This window comes from Furipterus horrens, unplaced genomic scaffold, assembly GCF_987537825.1.
Source record: "Furipterus horrens unplaced genomic scaffold, mFurHor1.1.pri manual_scaffold_10, whole genome shotgun sequence".
Lineage (NCBI taxonomy): Eukaryota > Metazoa > Chordata > Mammalia > Chiroptera > Furipteridae > Furipterus > Furipterus horrens.
Window position 1 is genome coordinate 65,905,596 of NW_028327180.1, and position 18,839 is coordinate 65,924,434.

At 36.4% G+C, this 18,839-nt stretch overlaps 2 protein-coding genes across 6 annotated transcripts in view; one reads left to right on the forward strand and one right to left on the reverse strand.

The window, feature by feature from the left end:
- The window catches only part of RAPGEF6 (Rap guanine nucleotide exchange factor 6), a 205,250-nt gene that overhangs the window by 87,768 nt on the left and 98,643 nt on the right, over positions 1–18,839 (reverse strand). For all 5 annotated transcript variants that reach the window (XM_090288007.1, XM_090288008.1, XM_090288006.1 and 2 more), the window contains exon 7: positions 3,064–3,195. In XM_090288007.1, the coding sequence (XP_090144133.1) occupies positions 3,064–3,195 (132 nt within the window). The remainder of the gene's footprint in view (positions 1–3,063; positions 3,196–18,839) is intronic.
- On the forward strand, positions 8,645–9,013 carry LOC150000530 (large ribosomal subunit protein eL36). Its single transcript, XM_090289224.1, has one exon. It carries the CDS (start codon positions 8,680–8,682, stop codon positions 8,995–8,997), a length of 318 nt encoding a protein of 105 aa, XP_090145350.1. The 5' UTR covers positions 8,645–8,679; the 3' UTR covers positions 8,998–9,013.

Here is an 18,839-nt window from a genome sequence, read left to right on the forward strand (position 1 = left end):
ATTTTTAGAAACATATTTACATCTTACATAGAAGGTAAAAATTATAGGTGGGGGATAAATGTGTGCCTCGGGTTATTTAAACGTACAGTCATGTGTCACTGAAAGACAGAGATATGCTCTGAGAAAAGGGAGGTGATTCTGTCCTGGTGCAGTCACGGAGCGCACTTACTCAGACCTAGAAGGCGGAGCCTACTACGCACTGGGTCTACAGGGGACAGCCTACTGCTCCTAGGTTTCAAACCTGTATAGTGTGTTACTGCACCGAATACTGCAGGCAACAGTAAGATGATGCTAAATACTGTTATTTGTGCATCTAAACATGTCTAAAAGTAGAAAAGGTACAGTAAAAATACAATATAAGAGTGTGTGTGTGTGTGCACATACACTGGGGCGGTACTGGGAGGGAGCACCATTGGCAGATGAGTAGTTGTCAGGGGGAAGGAGGGATGGAGAGAGGGGGGAAGAAGAGAAGGAACCGAAAGGGACAGCAGAGATGGAAACAGATCTAGGACATAAAGCTTGAAAAGAGAAATAACAGAAGGGATGGGGAAGTGGCGAAGGGGGAAGAGAGACAGAGGAATTGGACTGGGAGGAAAGATAAAAAGAACTGGAGGGAAGAAAGTGAGCTTATCTCCAGGATTATGAGCACAAGTGCCCATGTGCAGGGTCCAGGGCTCCCCTCCTTCCCAGCTTTCTCCCCCTGCTCCCTCGCCAACTCTGGGTGAGCTATGCTCAACTAAAGCCTCAGTCTGAAAAATTTTACCTGTTTTGGCTATTCTTAAAATAGTTTATCTTACATTTTTGCATATTTGACTTTGGTATTATGATAATTTTCTCTCTTAAATTTCTGAATTCCTGTTTTGGTTCCAGAATTTCATTATTTTTGCTTCTTTTATCTGTCCACTCTCCCTAAATTCATTAAGGCTTACTTCTATCTTATTGGTTACTTTATAAGTTTCACTGTGTTATCATTTAAATATATGATTCCACTTACATGACATTCTAAAAAATGCAAAGCTATAAGGGAATAAAACTGGTGGTTGCCAGGGGTTTAGGGGTCAGGAAAAAGGAGAAGGGGCGGTCTACAAAAGGGCATAAAATACTTTTTGAGGTGACAAAAATGTTCTGTCTTGACAGAGGCTATACTAAAGAGGATGGATTTTATTACATGTAAATTATCTCTGTTAACATCAAATATATATGCACAAATACACATACACAATTAATGACATAGGATGCAGAACTGATATAATTTGATGCTGAATGTGACGATCAAGGGAGAAGAGCCAATGGTAACTTCTAGGTTTCTGGGACATGAAAAGGTGTCTTCCTCACTACGTAATAAAAGTACTCCTTTGACATGCAGGACAGCTGGCAAGGATACCGGCCCATAGTTTATTCAATATCAAAATGAAACTCTTAAAAGCTGGTGTGATGTGGACAAAGTCCCACTGAGGAAGGAAAACATATGGGAGGTTGGAGCAGGTCAGCCACTTACAAGGCTATGGTCCTGTAGCGAAAGATTTCCAACCACACCAGTAGGTATACTCCAGCCCCAGACTCGGTGGGAGAGCCAGTAGGTGAACATCCTGTAGACGCTAATGTAAGTGCAATGCTTCAGAACCTCCTCTATGATCTTGCCAAAAACAAAGAAGCCCACTGTGTGCACATCTCTATTCATAGTAAAGCATAGTGACCTTGAATCTCAATCTGTGCGCTATCCTCTTATCCCTTTTCTCACAGTCATCTAGGGCTCTGTTCCTTGTTCCAATGAAGTGACCACATCTGGCTTAGAAATGGACATACTACTGAGATTAGGTTATCTATAGTCTGTCAACACCACATCTCTGTTGTAGTCTCTTCTAGCAAGGCCCAAACATTCCCCCTTATCCTGGGAGAAATCTACAGCCGCATCTCTGCACTTTATTAATCCTGGGTCAATCTTCCTCAAAGTTCTTCTCTAGAAAAAACACAGAATCCAGTGAAGACATGACTCTACCTTGGCTTTTAGGTGTACAACAACTGTTATTTCTACCCTAAGATACTTCCTTTGGTGAAGGGCAGAATGCATGCAGTCCAACAACAAAAACACACAGTAAGTGCTCCCAGAGCCGTTGTATTATTCTTTACTTTACTTTTAAAACATTTCCTGTTCTGTCTACTACAAAATGGTGAACAGGGAGAATACCTGACTCTGCCTATTATAAAATGTCAGGAGGGGCGATGTTGACGGCCAGACCAACGATTGTGCAGAAGACTATGCATAAACAAAACATGGGGCTTTCTCCAACTTGCATCTGCCTACAAACATCCCTTAATGAAGGAATGCTAATTTTCCTAAAATATCTGAATCTGGGTAACTTAGTAGAACCAGTCTGAAATGTTTTCCTCAGACAATGATTCTATTTCAACAGATCAGTATATATGGTAGCCACAAACCACACATGGCTGTTGGGCACCTGAAATCTGGCTAGCCTGAATTGAGATGTTGCTGACACGTTTATATAAACCCTGACTGTTGATAACTTAGTATATAAAAAACAAAGTAACTCATCCATAATTTTTAAATACTGGTTACATGTTGAAATGATACTATTTGAATATATTATGCTAAATAAAATTATTACTAAAGTTAATTTTACCTATTTCCTTTTTCAAAATGTGGCTACTAGAAAATATAATAGAGCCTTTACAATACAAAAGCAACTCTGATTTTCTTCATTACTTTACTTATAGAAGACTTATACAGTCATAAAAAAAATCAGCCTTTTTGTAAGTTTAAGTTCAGTTGTTTCAATATATAATCTTTACCAAAGCAAGCATTACATGGATTCATCTGGATACAAGACATTAAAAAGAACACCAAATTCACACATTGCTGGACCATATTTAGTCACCCTCAAAAGACAGATGATCTTTTCAATTAGGCTTGCAAATTTGACAGTAAGTAAAGAATATTTTCCCAAAAACCTTATGCCTGAATTTCAGACCCTACTTAAAAGTCATGTGACCACCTCAGGCACAAGCACAGAATACACAACACATAAACCCCTAAGGTATTACCTGATAGATATCAGATAAACTGCTGCTCCCAGAGTCACTAGCGATGCTACAACCAGACTGACTAGAAGACACATGAGTCACCTGTGGATGAGGGTTGTCTGTAATGTGCATCTTCGTAAGATCGGCTGGAAGCTGAAGAAAAAAAATAATTTCAGATATTCTAAATACCAAACTTCACCTTTATAAGAGTTCTTGACACAATGGAACTTCTGCAACAAATTTTTGTTTTATGTGTATTACTGTGCAACTTCATTTCTAACCTAACTTCTCATTCTTAGGAAAAGTCCTAGGAAACGAGAACCAAATTAGTACTCTGACACTATTAGACAAACCTACAGTGAAAGCCCACTGTATAGTTTTCAAAAAAGACTGCCGTTAGTAATGGTATTTCAGAGGAAACCTCTCGTTCCCCACCCCACAAATGAGCCATTTCCCCTGTAAAGGGAAGGAATGTTAGACGCACATGTGTGCACGCACACCCCAACACAAAATGGTGGCTAACACCAAAATACAACAGCAATATCTTGGAATAAAGTACAATATACCATGATCACAGTGCAAATAAGGGAGGAATAAGAAAAAGGTAACTGGAAAATGATCATGTACTGGGAAATTATAAAACAGATCTCTAGCCCATAGGTCAATGAAGTCACACCTGGAAGTCAGCAAATGTTTAACCAGAATAAAAATTTAAATGCTATATATCAGAACCTATGGAATAAGCCAAAGCCATACTTAGAGGTTATTTTATAGCTTTATTATGTGTATTTAAAAAGGCAGCAGAAAATCAATGTGCTAACTATAGCTGTTTAAATAATAAAAGAAATACTGACAGCATATGTCTCAGCTCAAAGAAGTTTTTCCCATTTTGTTTCTATTGTTTAGATATCAAGAAAAAAATGTCATGTAGGAATGAAGTAGATGGAAAGGCAAAGACTGAAAACAGTTTTAAAATGTCAGATGTTTTGGCTGTGATGTCAGAGGTGAGATATTCTACAGATATTCCCTACTCCAAGATGCTTACAGAGGTAAGATGAAGGAAAAGGTCATTTATAAAAGTAACACAACGAACAAAATCCAGAAGAGCAAGTCTGCAAACAGGCTTGGAAATGATACTTACAATATACTGAGCAGTTGCCACCCTCACTAGACCCTAAAAGGCAGGTGTTATTATTCTCCCCACTTGCAGGCATTATTATTCTTCCCACTTTACTGAGGAGGAACTGAGGCACTAGGATTGGCAACTTGCTCCAGATCTCATACTCAAGTAAGTAGTGGAGCTGAAATTCAAACTCAGATCTATCTGACTGTAGTACTCTCTGCTAAACTCAACTTTGTGCTAGGAACTCTGCTAGCAACATAATGATGAAAATAGATGGGTCCTACCTTCAAGGAACTCAGTAAAAGTGGAGAGTGGACCCAGATTTATAAGCACTATGTAAACTGCAGAAAATATATTTCTTGTTGAAGGAGAAAAATCGGGGCTGGTGGACCAAAAGGAATTTTAGCTTTACCTGCAACATCTAGCTGAAATGTTTAATCTTTATGTGGAGAAAGAATTCCTCTATTATACAAATAACTTGAAATATTTTCAAAACTGAAAACAAATATATACACATGTACAACACAAGAAAAATTTTCTTTTACCTTCTCTTTTAAAAATTGCCCCAGATATTGGAATGCGTTGCAATTCTGTAGCCCTTAGCAACTATACGCATAGTACAAATTCTATGAAGTGTATTAGGCCTGTCCAGAAAAAGCCCAACCATTGTTAATATAGATAGACCGCTATTTGTATATCATTCAACTATTGAGGATAAATTAGGGATGTTTTCTGTTTTTGACCATTTTTGACTAGTGCCGCTATGAACATTTGTGTACAAGTCTTTATATGGACATACGTTTTCATTTTTCTGGAGTAAATATGTATGAACAGAATGGCTGGATTATAAGTCTTAAGGTGGACAATACACCTTCATTTAATTTGGATATATGAAGTCTGTCCATAAAAAGTCCAGCCACTGCTGATGTAACAAGAATGGTTTGAATGACATCGATGTAACCTGGCAGCCAAGAAAAGTGGACTGGAATGCGCATGCGTGAACAATGATGACTTCACTCTACGTCAGTAGTACCGTTGAGTATGTGTACTGTGTATTCATCAGATTCAAAATGAGCGAGTAATGATTTTGCATCAAATTTTGTATTAAAGTTGAACATTCCTCTGTGGAAACATTCAGATGATTCAGAAGGCAACTAGTGACTTGACAGCTTCATCATGACAATGCGCCCACTCATGCATCACTTCTCATGCAGTTTTTTGGTGACACATCAAATCACACAGGTGACTCAGACCGTCTACAGTCCAGACTTGGCACCCTGAGACTTCTGGCTTTTCCCAATACTCAAACCACCTTTGAAAGGAAAGAGATTTCAGACTGTCAATGAGATTCAGGAAAATACGACAGCTGACGGTGATTAGGAGAACCGTGTGAGGTCCCAAGGTGCCTGCTTTGAAAGGGATTGAGGTGACATTGTCCTATGTACAATGTTCCTTGTATCTTCTTCAATAAATGTGTCTATTTTTCATATTACATGACTGGATACCTTCTGGACAGACTTCATATATACGTACTTTGGAATAAAACTCATGGATATAGTCAAAAATAGAGGAAAGGGAGTTTAATAGCTGAATAATTAAAAAATGTTATACTATATGCCCCTTAGCTCTTCACAACAAACATAAGCTTTTTATATAAGATTATCTAATTTAGTCATCAAACACCAGATAAGGTAGATGCTATTATATTTAATTTACAGATTAAGAAATCAAGAACCAGAGAATTTATAAAGGCTGCCTACGGTCACAGTTAGGAAGCAGGGCAACTGAGATCTGAACCCTCCAGGCAGCCTGACTATAACTCTGTTGCTTTTTACTACTAAGTTGTTTTCTGATATTAAATTGGGAGTTTCTAACACCCAATTGTTTCCATTTTTGCTACAGCAAAGGAGGCAAAAAGGAAAAGGTTTTCCTCTAATAGGAAATACTGATTTCTTAAATCCTCTCCCTGTCTCTCAGCTTATCTGTCCTTTTTCCTTTCCTTCCTGACCTTGCCAAGGGACTTTGCAGCTGACCTTTCATCAACAATCTCAATTCACTTACCCCATCATCTTCCCAACCCTATCAAATCCGCAAACTTTCCTTTTTTCCACAATTCCTTCATCCCTTTCCTATCCCTTAACTTCTGAGCTCTGCTAGAGCTCACATGTCCATGAGGACTACTGTTAACGTTTTATATTGGGGGTGGGAAAGTTTCTTAGCTAACAGCTTGAGTACAGACACAGCTAATGAAGGTACACAGTCTGCTGGAGACTATGTACACATATAGAGGGAAAGAGATGTATTAAGAAGCAGCTATAGGTAGGACATAATCTTGAATGTCAAGCTAGGTATTTTGAATTGGATCCCTATAAGCAATAGATAACTACTTCAGGTTTCTGGCAAGTGCTGTGACATAGAGCTGCTGTTATGTCTCCGACAGGCTTAATCCAGCACAGAGTATAATTTGCTGACTCCAAGTTGTCTACAGGTCCAGACAAGTCTTTGGGGCAACTGCTTTATATGCTCTGTCATCTCAACATGGGGCGACTTAAGTGACAGCAGCAGGGAAAGAAACAGCTCTGAGAAATTACTAAACCCTGCCAGCAATAAGGGAAATAAAAACCAAAATGCTTTTTGTTTTATCATCAGATTATAAAAAAAAAGGAGAGTCTGATAATACAACATATGGGCAAGACTACGGAGGAAAACAATAGTCTCATAAATTGGTAAAAGGAGTTAGAAATTGGTAGAGCCACTCTGGAGAGCAATTTGTAGAGTAGCCACTCTGGGGAGTAAAAATAAGTTTTATTACATTTTAAAAACATATATCTTATGATTCAATAGTTCTTTCAGTAGCTACCCTAAAGAAATATACAGGTGTACAAAAAAAATGTATAAGAACATTCATTAAAAACAGTATCTGTAACAGTTTAAAGAAAAAATAATCATAATCATTACAAGTAGAGTAGCTAAAATGTTATATAGTCTATTATGGAGTGCCAGGCAACATTTCAAGGTATGATGTAGATCAGTATGTTCAAGTTTGGATATGTCCCCAGATGTACTGATTGAAAAAGCAGGTTTCAAGACAAAAAAGATGTGACTCATTTTTTAAAAGCATAAAGACAATGTATGTATTTTTGAGTGGACATTCATCTAGGTTTGGGGGTAAAGAGGTGGATGAATATAGTATAGCAGACAATCAATAGTAGAGTACACTCAAGTGAAGGAGAAAGATCAGGGCTGGTGGTCCAAAGGAATTTTAGCTTTATCTGCAATACTTTACCAAATTGTTTTATTTTCATATGGAGAAAACATTCCTCTATTACTTCCATAAATAATTTGAATTTTTTTCAAAACTAAAAGCACATACATATACGTATTATCTGAGAGAAATTTTCTCTTACTGTCTCTTTTAAAAATGGTCATGGACACTGGAATGTGGTGAAGTTCTATAACCCTTAGCAACGAAGAATTGCCATATACATAGTATACAATCTGACTTTTTCTGGTGAAGAAGTTAAATAAGCAAGATTCAAAGATGAATGTTATTAGAATGCCTCGTGATAAAGACTAATATACTTGGTATATAATGTAAACTTGAGAATAAACATTTGTAAGCATTGAAAACAGTAGGAAATGATATAAACTAGATAACAAAAAGCTCCCAGTATAAGGACCTGTATGGGAAGCTGACAAATCAATGCAAAGTGAAATACTTGTGTTTTTACTCCATTTCTTTGAATGTAGCACTCCTGCTCTTTATTATCCCTATTATATAGAGATAATGTGTTATATCTGTATCTGTATCTCTATCTCTATATCCCTATTACACACACACACACACAGAGCCAGGAACCCGACAATGATATATTTATACTTTACTACCTAATGAAGGCCTAGCATAATGACACCTAGTCCACACATGATACCTACTCAATAGGTATTTGCAGAATAAATGAGTGAATACATTTGATTTCTGAACAATGTCATTGCTGCTTAGATTTCTGAAAAGATGAAGTTTCATCACAGGCACATTCAGAATTTCAGGGAGGGCAACACTTCCTCAATGATATGCTTTGGAGTAAAACTCATGGATACAGTGGGGAAAAAAGGAGGGGTTCAACAGTTGAATACATTAGAAAATAATGTTATACTATACATCCCTTAGCTCTTCACAGCAAACTTAAGTATATTTATGGAGAGTCTAAGAAGTCCAGTCCCAAAATACAGATGATTCACATAGCAGTCTCCAAACTTTCCCAATATTCTTATATTCTCCCCGATATTTTTATTAACATCTTTACAGTCTAAGATATAATGCTTTGGGATAAACCCACACATCTATTCAAAATATATTTCTATGGCAATTAATTTTGGGGGTGGTGGCAGAGACCTACTTGACTCTAGACTGTCACAAATGTAGGCGTGTATAGGATAAAAAGTATTATATGAATGTTTAAAAACTGAGTCTTCAAGCTTTCCGCCGCGGCAGCCATTGCAGAGGAGCAGCCATGGCTCTCCGCTACCCCATGGCCGTGGGCCTCAACAAGGGCCACAAGGTGACAAAGAACGTAAGCAAGCCGAGGCACAGCCGCCGCCGTGGGCGTCTCACCAAGCACACCAAGTTCGTGCGGGACATGATCAGAGAGGTGTGTGGCTTTGCCCCCTATGAACGGCGCGCCATGGAGCTGCTCAAGGTCTCTAAGGACAAGAGAGCCCTGAAATTCATCAAGAAAAGGGTGGGGACACACATCCGTGCCAAGAGGAAGAGAGAAGAGCTGAGCAATGTCCTTGCAGCCATGAGGAAGGCAGCAGCCAAGAAGGACTGAGCCCCATCCCCTCTTGTGTAATAAAAACCTGTTCAGAAAAAAAAAAAAAAAAAAAAAAAAACTGAGTCTTCAAGAATAACCAAGCACAACTGAGAATGCTGGCAGGGAAATGTAGGGAGACTTTACTATCTGAAACTTTTTGCCTCTTACAACCCTAATCCCAGCATTATTTCATTTAAGAGAAAGGCATTTAAAGGGCTCTGAGAGTATAAAGTAACATTTACTATTATTACAGTAGTCCCTCTCAATATCGCGGTTCACTTATCACAGCCTCACTGTATCGCGGGATTTTAAAAAATATTATATTTAATTATTCATCATGGATTTTTTGCTATATCGTGGGATTTTGCAGTGCTGTATACGTATGTTGTTAAAGTTATGTAGGTTTAAGAGTGTAGAATATGTTTAATTAACATAAGTATTAGTGTTTATAAAAGTGTGGAAAAGGTTAATAAGGGACTGGGAATGGTTTATAAGTGTGTGGGAAGGGTTTATAAAGCCTTAAAATATATATAAATACTGAACTAAATGTTAAGGTTCCTACTTCGCAGATTTCACCTATCGCAGGGGTGGGGGTGGTGGTGGTGTCTAGAACGTAATACCTGCGATAAGGGAGAGAATACTGTAACTCTAAACACAATGTTTAAAAATTGCACAATTCCCCAATATTCCTCAAAGATCCACTGTTAAATTTCAAACTGCATTATTACAACTTGCTTTTTAAAGCACAGCTACCTGACACAGAAACACTGTGCCTATCCAGAAACCACTTACCCATTAACCTTACTTAAAAGACCAAGAAAGAAAGATGATTCCTGTGCATATCACAATGTCTATAAGTTCTGGTGTGTTATTCATAGGAAGACATTTCAGAACTCTACTCAATACTCATTTCCTGTAAATACAAACGAATTTCTAACAAGCCTGCTGGTCTAATTTCCCATTCACTGAATAAGAATGCTAGACATAAAAGCAGTAATAAGACATTATGGGGGTTGGGAGATTAAAGAAGACAACTGAAACACTAAAATAAAAAATGTAGCTTAGAAAGACCTCGTTCTCACTGGGGATAGAGAGCAGAGAGAAGGATGTCTGAGATGAGTTCCAGGATGAGTATTTATATGAAATGTCCTCAGTAGTACTGATAAAGATCCAGAACCACAGGGTCTAACACGGGAGCCCTAGTCACACATGGCTGCTGAGCTCCCACAAGTGTGGTTAGTTGAACTGAGACATGCTCTGAGTGCAAAATACAAATTGGGTTTAGTAAAACAAACAGATCTCATTAATCACTACTATATTTTTATTACATGTTTAAAAACCTACTAGATATTTTATTACGTTAATTTCACCTTAAAATTTTTTTAATGTGGCTACCAAAATGTTTAAAATTACATATGTGGTTCACATTATATTTCTGTTGAACAGTATTAGGCCAGAGACTTGATAAGCATGATTCATTCAGAAACAGTAAGCAAACCAATGTATCCCAGGTAGGGATGTTATAGGAAGATACAGTAAATTACGCATTCTTGGGTGCTTAGATTTTCTGTATAAGAAAAAAGCTACTTAAGAGTTAAGCAAGAAAATGAGTGGAAGAAATTTGGTTTTTAAAAAGATTACTCTGAAAGCACAGAAGATGAAATGGAAGAAAATTATGCACATGGGAAACAGGAAACATTAGTCAAGACACAAGAAGATGGAGGCCTTATGAAATTAAAAGCAAGCTACCAGCATTATAAAAGCTTCTACCATAAGACAGTGACATATCATAGACATGTCAGCTGACGAGAGAGAGAAATAGATTCCAAACCCCAAAACCAGTCTGGAGCCTGTTTAATGGAAACAGTCTAAAATTTCTCTAAAGCGCCAAAGGAAATAGTTCTATCTAATCAAAGTGGCCTTGAGTATACACCAGCACTGTGCCCGCAGCATGTGGAACTACAGAGGAACCGTACTCCTAACTCATTAATTTTACTAAAAGATAAGCACTGGGGGGACACCGTTAAATAACTCAGTAAGTATTAGGGTTTTTACATTCTAAGACATATTTCTCTCCACTTAAACTTTTTTTTAAAACCACAGAGCAGCTTTCACTCCACATTTGCAGTTAACTGTTAGTTTATTACAAGTGCAGATAGACTTGAGTACCTGGTAAGTTTGAGAACAAACAAGGAAACCAGAGGGAACAAGGACAAGTGTGGTAGAAGATAAAAGGAGGAGGAGAGATCACACACTGTCCTAAGTCATGATGAAGACTTTGACTTTGAGGATGGAGTGATCTGCCAAGGCAAACGTTGCAGACAGATAAAGTAAGACAAAGGCAAAAAAATGAACTGGAGGTTTAGCTGTGTGTAAAAATGAGAATGCGAGCACTTCCTAGACCAGTGACCGGAGGAGCGCCTCCAGACGGAAAAGAGATGCCAAAGGGGCAATGCCTTCTTCACTCAGTACCCAGTCACTCTGGGCATCCAACTTTTAATAGACCAGAAATCAATCACTCAAGGAAAGTCAATTCCCTGAAAGCAACACCAGAACACTCAACTAAGAGAAGAATTTAAACTTGCAGAAAGAGTTAATGAGGAAAAAGTATAGCATCCATAAAATAAGAACAAGTTATTAAACAAGTGTAATTGTGAAAAAGTATTCAGATTTCAGAAATGAATGATACAATGATTAAATTATAGAAATTTAAAAGATAAATAGCAGAATAGCAACCGGTAACAAAGGAAGAATGGGTTAGTGAGCCAGAAGATCCAACTGGAAATGCAGAGTGGGAACAAAGGATGAAACAAATGTTTAGAGACTTTATGGACAGATCCAGAATCCCAACATCTGGAGCAGTAAGAGAAAGTTTCAGTTTTCAAAAAATAACGAATTTCCCACACCTGAAGACAAATGGGACTCTTCAGCTTGAAGGACTTCCAAGTACCAAGAAGGGGAGACAAAATAAAACAAAATTTAGACAATCCATGGTAAAACATTATGGCATTAAGGATAAAAAATAAACCAAAGCAAAACACAACTAATCATTAACAAGAAGAGAAAGAAATTACTTAACACAGGAATAAGGATTACAAAGAGTCTCCAGACTTATCATCAATGCTGGATGCCAGAGAACAGTGAATTAACTTTCTCAAAGTGCTAAAGGAAAAGACTTTATATACAAATAGATAATTAATTTAAGGGTTAATATAAAGTAAAGCATTTTGAACATACAGGGACTTAAGTTCCAGACTCTTGCTGCTAGACATACTTATCAAGAAAACAAATGAATTCAGAGTAATAAAATCCAAGTAGTAGCATGGGAAAAATACATGAATTAATAAAACCAGTAAAATGTACTGGAAAACCAAAAGTAGCAAATATAAAAATATTAGTCACAAGTTTAATGTGTTTACTCACAATCCAGAGTTAAAACTCCATCAGTAGTAACATAAGAGATGGTGGAAAGGGACAAAGACGTGTACTCCATTGTAAGTACTTAGTTTACACAATAAAGTACCAATCACAGTATCCTTCCTAGATAATATTTGCTGGCATTTAATGAAACCTTAGAATCTGACCTTTAAAATCCTCTTGAGCTTTCCTATACTCGCTAAATCTTAAATCAAAAGTTGGTTACCAGCACCCCCGAAAGGCTATTATTTGTTGCTATTTTAAGAAACAACCCCTATATCCTATTCTTAGTTTTCTTTAAAGATTTTCACCTGGTCTCCTCCATGTCCCTTCTATACGTCATTTTAAACCTTAGCAGTGCCACTATCAAGCACCAGCAACGTGTGGGCCCCACAGGTGGCACCTGTACTAAAGAGGCCATCCATGTCTTACCATATAATAGCACAAGTGAAGTGTGTGTCTAGGCTTCCTTCCATCTCTTTACATTTCAATCAGCTGTGTGCCAAATGGACAGTGAATTTAAATGTTCTTCTGCTTTTAAGAAAGATATGCAGAGTGCTACATTTCAGATAAAACAGTACACCATGATGCTACCACAGTACTTCTCCCTCAGTCACCATCAATAGGACTACCTTAAACAAAGACGTGATTTCAGATTGTGTCCAAAAGTGCCTCTATTGAGCCTGTTTCTATTCAACAGAACTAGAAAGAAATCTTAACGTAGTCAATGTTACAATTACAGTGCTTACTAAAACAGTTTTATAAAACAAAACTGAAATTCATAGTTCTCTTCCTGGTTTTGAAATTTATATAACAGGAAAGATAACCTGAGTGGCATCAAATTCAGACCTACACAAGGAGCCACTAAGAACAATGCCAATTTATTAAATTACACTGCATTCTTCCTAAAACCTAGCAAGTCCTGTTGTATAGCATTTTGCTTTTTTCTGAGTTAATGTTTGCTTTAAAATGACAAGTATAATATGATATTAAATTATCACAAGCTAGTGATTATTCACTTACTACTATTTTGAAAATACTTAAGAACATTATGAAAATATTTTCATATAATTACTTTTCATGAGTATTTTCTCCATATTATTTCACTGCTTAAGAATTACCCAGTTTTCATAAAATACAACTTAGTACTACCATATCAATGAAATATGTATAATGTAAACATAGCTCAATACATCAACCATTTAAGGAAATGAGGCAATACAAAACATTCAAGAGTACATTAAAGAATATGATCTCAGAAACATACAGCAATAGCTATAAACCAAATGATTTAGTCTTAAGATAGTACACTTGAAATGTATTGCATTTTAAGTCTATAGATTATTATGAAGGTATTTTTCAAATCCTCTTAGGGTCATATTAGAATATTTTAGATTCCTTTAATTGAAAAACAAAATGGCCATGAGAATGAGCTTTATAGGTTGCTTTGTAGTTCTTATTTTTGAAGTTTCAAGAAAATAAAACAGCACTGTAAAGCTCACTTACAATTCAGAACAGAACTTAAATATGATAACTAGATCATATCAATCTCAAGGAAAATAACAGCAATGACTTACTTTGGAGGCCCATGGCTGAAGACAATTGGCATAACAGCGAACAAGAAAAGCCATCTCCCGGGCTGGAAAGGGTAGTTTCCTTTTCAAACCAGAGCCACACCGGTGAGTATGCTGACAAAATTCTGTTAAGTTTCCTTTTGCAAATCATACACCTTTTGTAGTGTTATACATATACATAAAGGCAGCTTCTCCAAATTCCTTTCAAACTGAAATTAGGAGCTTTCAGCAGTTTATAGTATTGTTCTAAAAACTGCAACACTTTTCATCAAAATGTTCACTTTTAACAAGCAAATCACAGCAAATCAAGATGTTTCTATTTCTGGCTCAGACATACAGACATATACATGCTTCCTCAGGCATCTGGCACAGACATGCAGTAATAACACAACAGATAATAAAGAATCAATGAAAGCACGTAAGGCAACATGCACCAAATCTGGGCTGCTGGGTTCTGAGGAGCCTTTCCTCTGTGACACAGCTTGGTCTTTTCTCCAACTTATTTCATTCTGTAGAGCAAGCACTGCAGCCGTTCTGCATCAGAGGAAAACCAGAACACTGTATCCTTAAGATGAAAGTTTCTTCTTTATATTCTTAACCACCAGAGGTTAAAAAAAAAAAAAAAAATCAACCGCTGAGCAAACAGTAGTTAGAAGACATATGCTCTAACAGGTTTGTCCTGTAGCATGCCTGAGAATCCCCAAAATTAAAATTTTCCTTTTTACGTGCACTATTCGCTGCTCTGCTGTATTACTTCTTGTTCTGATGCATCGCTAAGACAGTAATGTTGATCTAAGTCTGGCTTTCTGGTTGAAAATTTATATTTAATATGGGACAAAAACACTACATCTTCTGCTAAAGCAAGGCTATATGTTAGTGTCTTAATCCCTACTGTCCTTGTCTGTTTCACAGCAGCTCCCTAAGGAGACGCTCCTATTGATTCTATGCTCTGCAGTAAGATGAAATATCTAATAAGAGGGAAAGAGAGTGGGAGGAGAATAGAGCTAAAAGGATGACATCACCTGTATAGAAAGCCTTCGGAAACTGCATTAGATCAATTGGCTACTGTATCTGCAGATGTAGCCCAAAGAGCAATTTATTTAAAAAAAACACACACGCCCTTCTGTGAGACATGTCAGCAAGCTAAATTCCGTAAGAAAAAAATTGGCTTAAGTACTCTATTTCACAGTTTTAAAAACCCATTTTGATTTTTAATTGTGCATTGATACACAGCTTTATTTAGGAAGCCACATTTCCTAATAATTATTATTCAAATTTAACACAATATTGTCCCCCCAAGGGAAAAGAATTAGCTCTGGTATTTGCATTGCAAATACATAAGGCAGCCTAGTTCTCAGATGTCACATACGTATTTGAAACACTACTAATTCAGGGCTTTCTGCTTACAAAACTTCCTATTCATCAAAAAGCTGTTCTGAAAGGTATAACCTTTAAGGCCACTCTAAATTAACATGAAAAACATCAAAACCAGAACTAAGATTTGTATGTAAATAATAAATTTAAATGGAAACAACAGCATTTCATTTTGCAAAGGAAAGCTTTAAAAACATCACAGGCACAACAGCCCCTTACAGCATGAACCAGATCCTCTGAGACAGAATAATCTATGCAATATGGTACTTCGCTATAGCCCAATGTTCAGTTCCTAGAAAGAGACGGGAAACCACTAAAACTCAGAAGGAATCAGAGAAGAAAATGATAAAGCCTGCCTCTAAATTGAGCTTGAACTCCAAGGAAATATCATTTTTTCTATAAACTTACATTAAAAATACTTAATTTTGCCACACCCTCTCTAATCTGAAAATACAATTCCCCTAGTACCCACTCTTATTCTTCATGCTTTTGTCACAAGGCGTCGAATGCAACTACTCCCATATATTTTGCACTTACGGTTGTAATGGTTCCTCCCAAAGGTCAGAGGGAAGACATAGTTTCCAAGGGTAAAATACAGTTAGTACACCTCCAGGCAGCAAAATTATGAGAATAACAATCAATGAACATGGCAAAGTAACAGAACTATTTTGCTTTATTAACCTAACACTACTTTGGGGAGAAAAGGTTTGCAACGTAAGAGGAGAAATAATTAACTGATTATTACAAAGGACATCACTGACTGTCATAGAATGAAACATCTTGTTATTTGTGAAAAGGAGTTCTTCAATACCCTTGGGCAGAGTATGAGTCACTTTCTGAACAATACTATGCTGACAATCTGAATTATGCTGCTACTTATACACGATAATTTACTTGAGTAAAACTAAGGATAATTTACTTTAGTAAAACTAAGTATTACTCTGGACAAAGACAAGTCATGCTTTCAAAATATGTGATTTATGAAGTTTCTATAAAACTTAACAATTATTTGTTTTCTGCAAAAATTTCAAAAGCTTACCCCAAATTTACATTTATGTATAAAACTAAACCTCACAAATAATAAATAAGCATGACTCCATTCTAAATGTAAAAAAATATGAAAATATGTACAGGTTGATTTTCAAGCACCAATGTATTTTTTTTTCAACTTAATTTAAATAAACTACAATGGGTTGGAATTTCAACAAAATGTAAAGCATTCCAAAATAAATTAACTAAAATATAATTTTAATTAATCCTTTTTTAAATAGAAAAATGAAAAATAGGTGCTTTTTATGCAATGAAGCCAAATATTTCCTAAAGATAGATTTCTAAAAAACAAATATTTTGTACATCAACATCAATGATATGACTCAAAAACATTCCCATTTCAATGCCAGACAATAATTATATTCATGTATAGTACAAACAGGATAAATTACAACCAAATCAAAAAGGAAAATCCTAATGGGCACCTTTCCTCTTTTTATAAATCATGTTGACAGCACACAAAGAAAAACCTCAAGCCAAGCAAGGAAGACAGTCTTCTCTTAGCTGCTTTGAAAAACTGCTGCCCTGTTGATGAAATGCAATCCACTAATGCCATGTTAGGACTGGTAGTAAACACCAACTCAATAAAGGAACAACCTTCTTTTCCTTTATTCTGGCCAGTAAGTGAGGATGACATCATCCTTTTCCTTGTTCTACCAATCATCTCACAGTATCTGCCATTCCAGGGAATTGTAAGGTGAGCCTAGCATGCCAAATCTCCCTGTACAACAATACCATGAAAGAAACAGGCTAAATTCTATACTGAACATATGCACCTACTACCACTCTGATAATACACTATACCACATTTTCTCCAGAAATAATGACTTAACCCTTTAATTACTGAAGGAAGAAATACACATCTTTTGAAAAGGATAGTAATTTATCAAATAACTAAAAATACGAATTCGGTGAATAAACAATTTTTCTTTCCATCACTTTTAGAATTTTATCTTGATCTCATTCCATTATCTTACCAATTCAAAAGAAGTGATTGCAACAAGGGAGTACGCCCTTCCAGATCTGCACTGTCCAGAAATCACAACCACAGGATAACCCTTTAAGAATATATTACCCCAACCCAAATAATAAGTCACACTGATGAAACCTTTAGCTTTCAAAAGGTTTTACACACTACTACAAAATAAAGCAATCAATGCATGTTGGCTTTGCAAAGTTTGAAACCATTACAAAATATTTTTATGAAAAAGTAAATGCTATAGAGTTAACAAAAGTCTGTTAACTGTATAAATTATTTCTAAATGAAAACACAGAGTTAAAACATTTGAAATCATACTGTAGAGAAAGCCAAAAATGAAGTTCCGATAGTAACTAAACAATAAATATTCCTTTTACTTCAATAACAAACCACACTGAAAAGAAGGGAAAAAGGTCATCATAGATAAAGGTAAGTTATCAGAAGATATATATTCTAGACACTATGAAAACCAAAAATCAACAATAACAAAAACTAGGTTTATAGTACTCTCAGGCACAGTCAGTTTTATACACCTGCACAGTGAAATATCATCACAATTTAGAGAAGCAAAACCAAAGGAGGCGAGGAACAAAAGAAAAATTACCTTGTTTTATGAAATAAAATAAACAGGCCACTTATTTATGTATTTTAGTTGTATTGTTGTATTTGTTCTTTCATGTATAAACTGTTAAATGAACTGATTTATACAGTAAAAATACTTCAATCCTTTGGAGAACAGAATGAATGACACTTTACCATAACGTCAGAGATAACATACAAGTTCCTACATAGGATTTCAGCAAGCTTCCCACCCCTCCCTGCCCCACCCCCCCTTGGTTAACTTGAATATACGAAATGAATCTCTGTACTTATCAGAATACGGTTAACTCTAATTACTGGTGTCCCTCAGGAGTTCCTGCTTTTAAACAGCATCCCATCTATGCCCGAGCCTTTCTAAAGGAGTGAAGCCAGAGGACTACCACTCTCCCTCCAATCCTTCTGTAAAGAACAGTGCGCTTCAGCGCACTGCCATCTCGTCCACTAAATGATCAGCACCAAGCTGCTGAAAGCCCTGTCAAAGCCACCAGCAGGACACATATGCACTATGAAATATGACCCGTCCTTAGGGAGTGGTAGAGGAAGAAAAAGCAAAGAGGGAGAGGGAAGCCTTCATCATCCACTAAGGTGATGTAAGCTTCTATAATTAGAATCAGTGAAACCGAAGGAACAATGAAAAGGCACCACTATGCTTCTATTTTTCCCAATACTGCAGTTATATCAAGCATTTTTCATTCACTCATGTATACACATAAGCACATACTATATGCAAACTTAAAAGTTTTAACAGTGTATGATTTTCTTCAATAAATAAGATCTGCCCAATAATTAAAATAGAGCTATATATAAACATGACCGGAAAAAGAAATCTCACTTAAAAAATTAAACAACTGAAAATATTGTTTCCA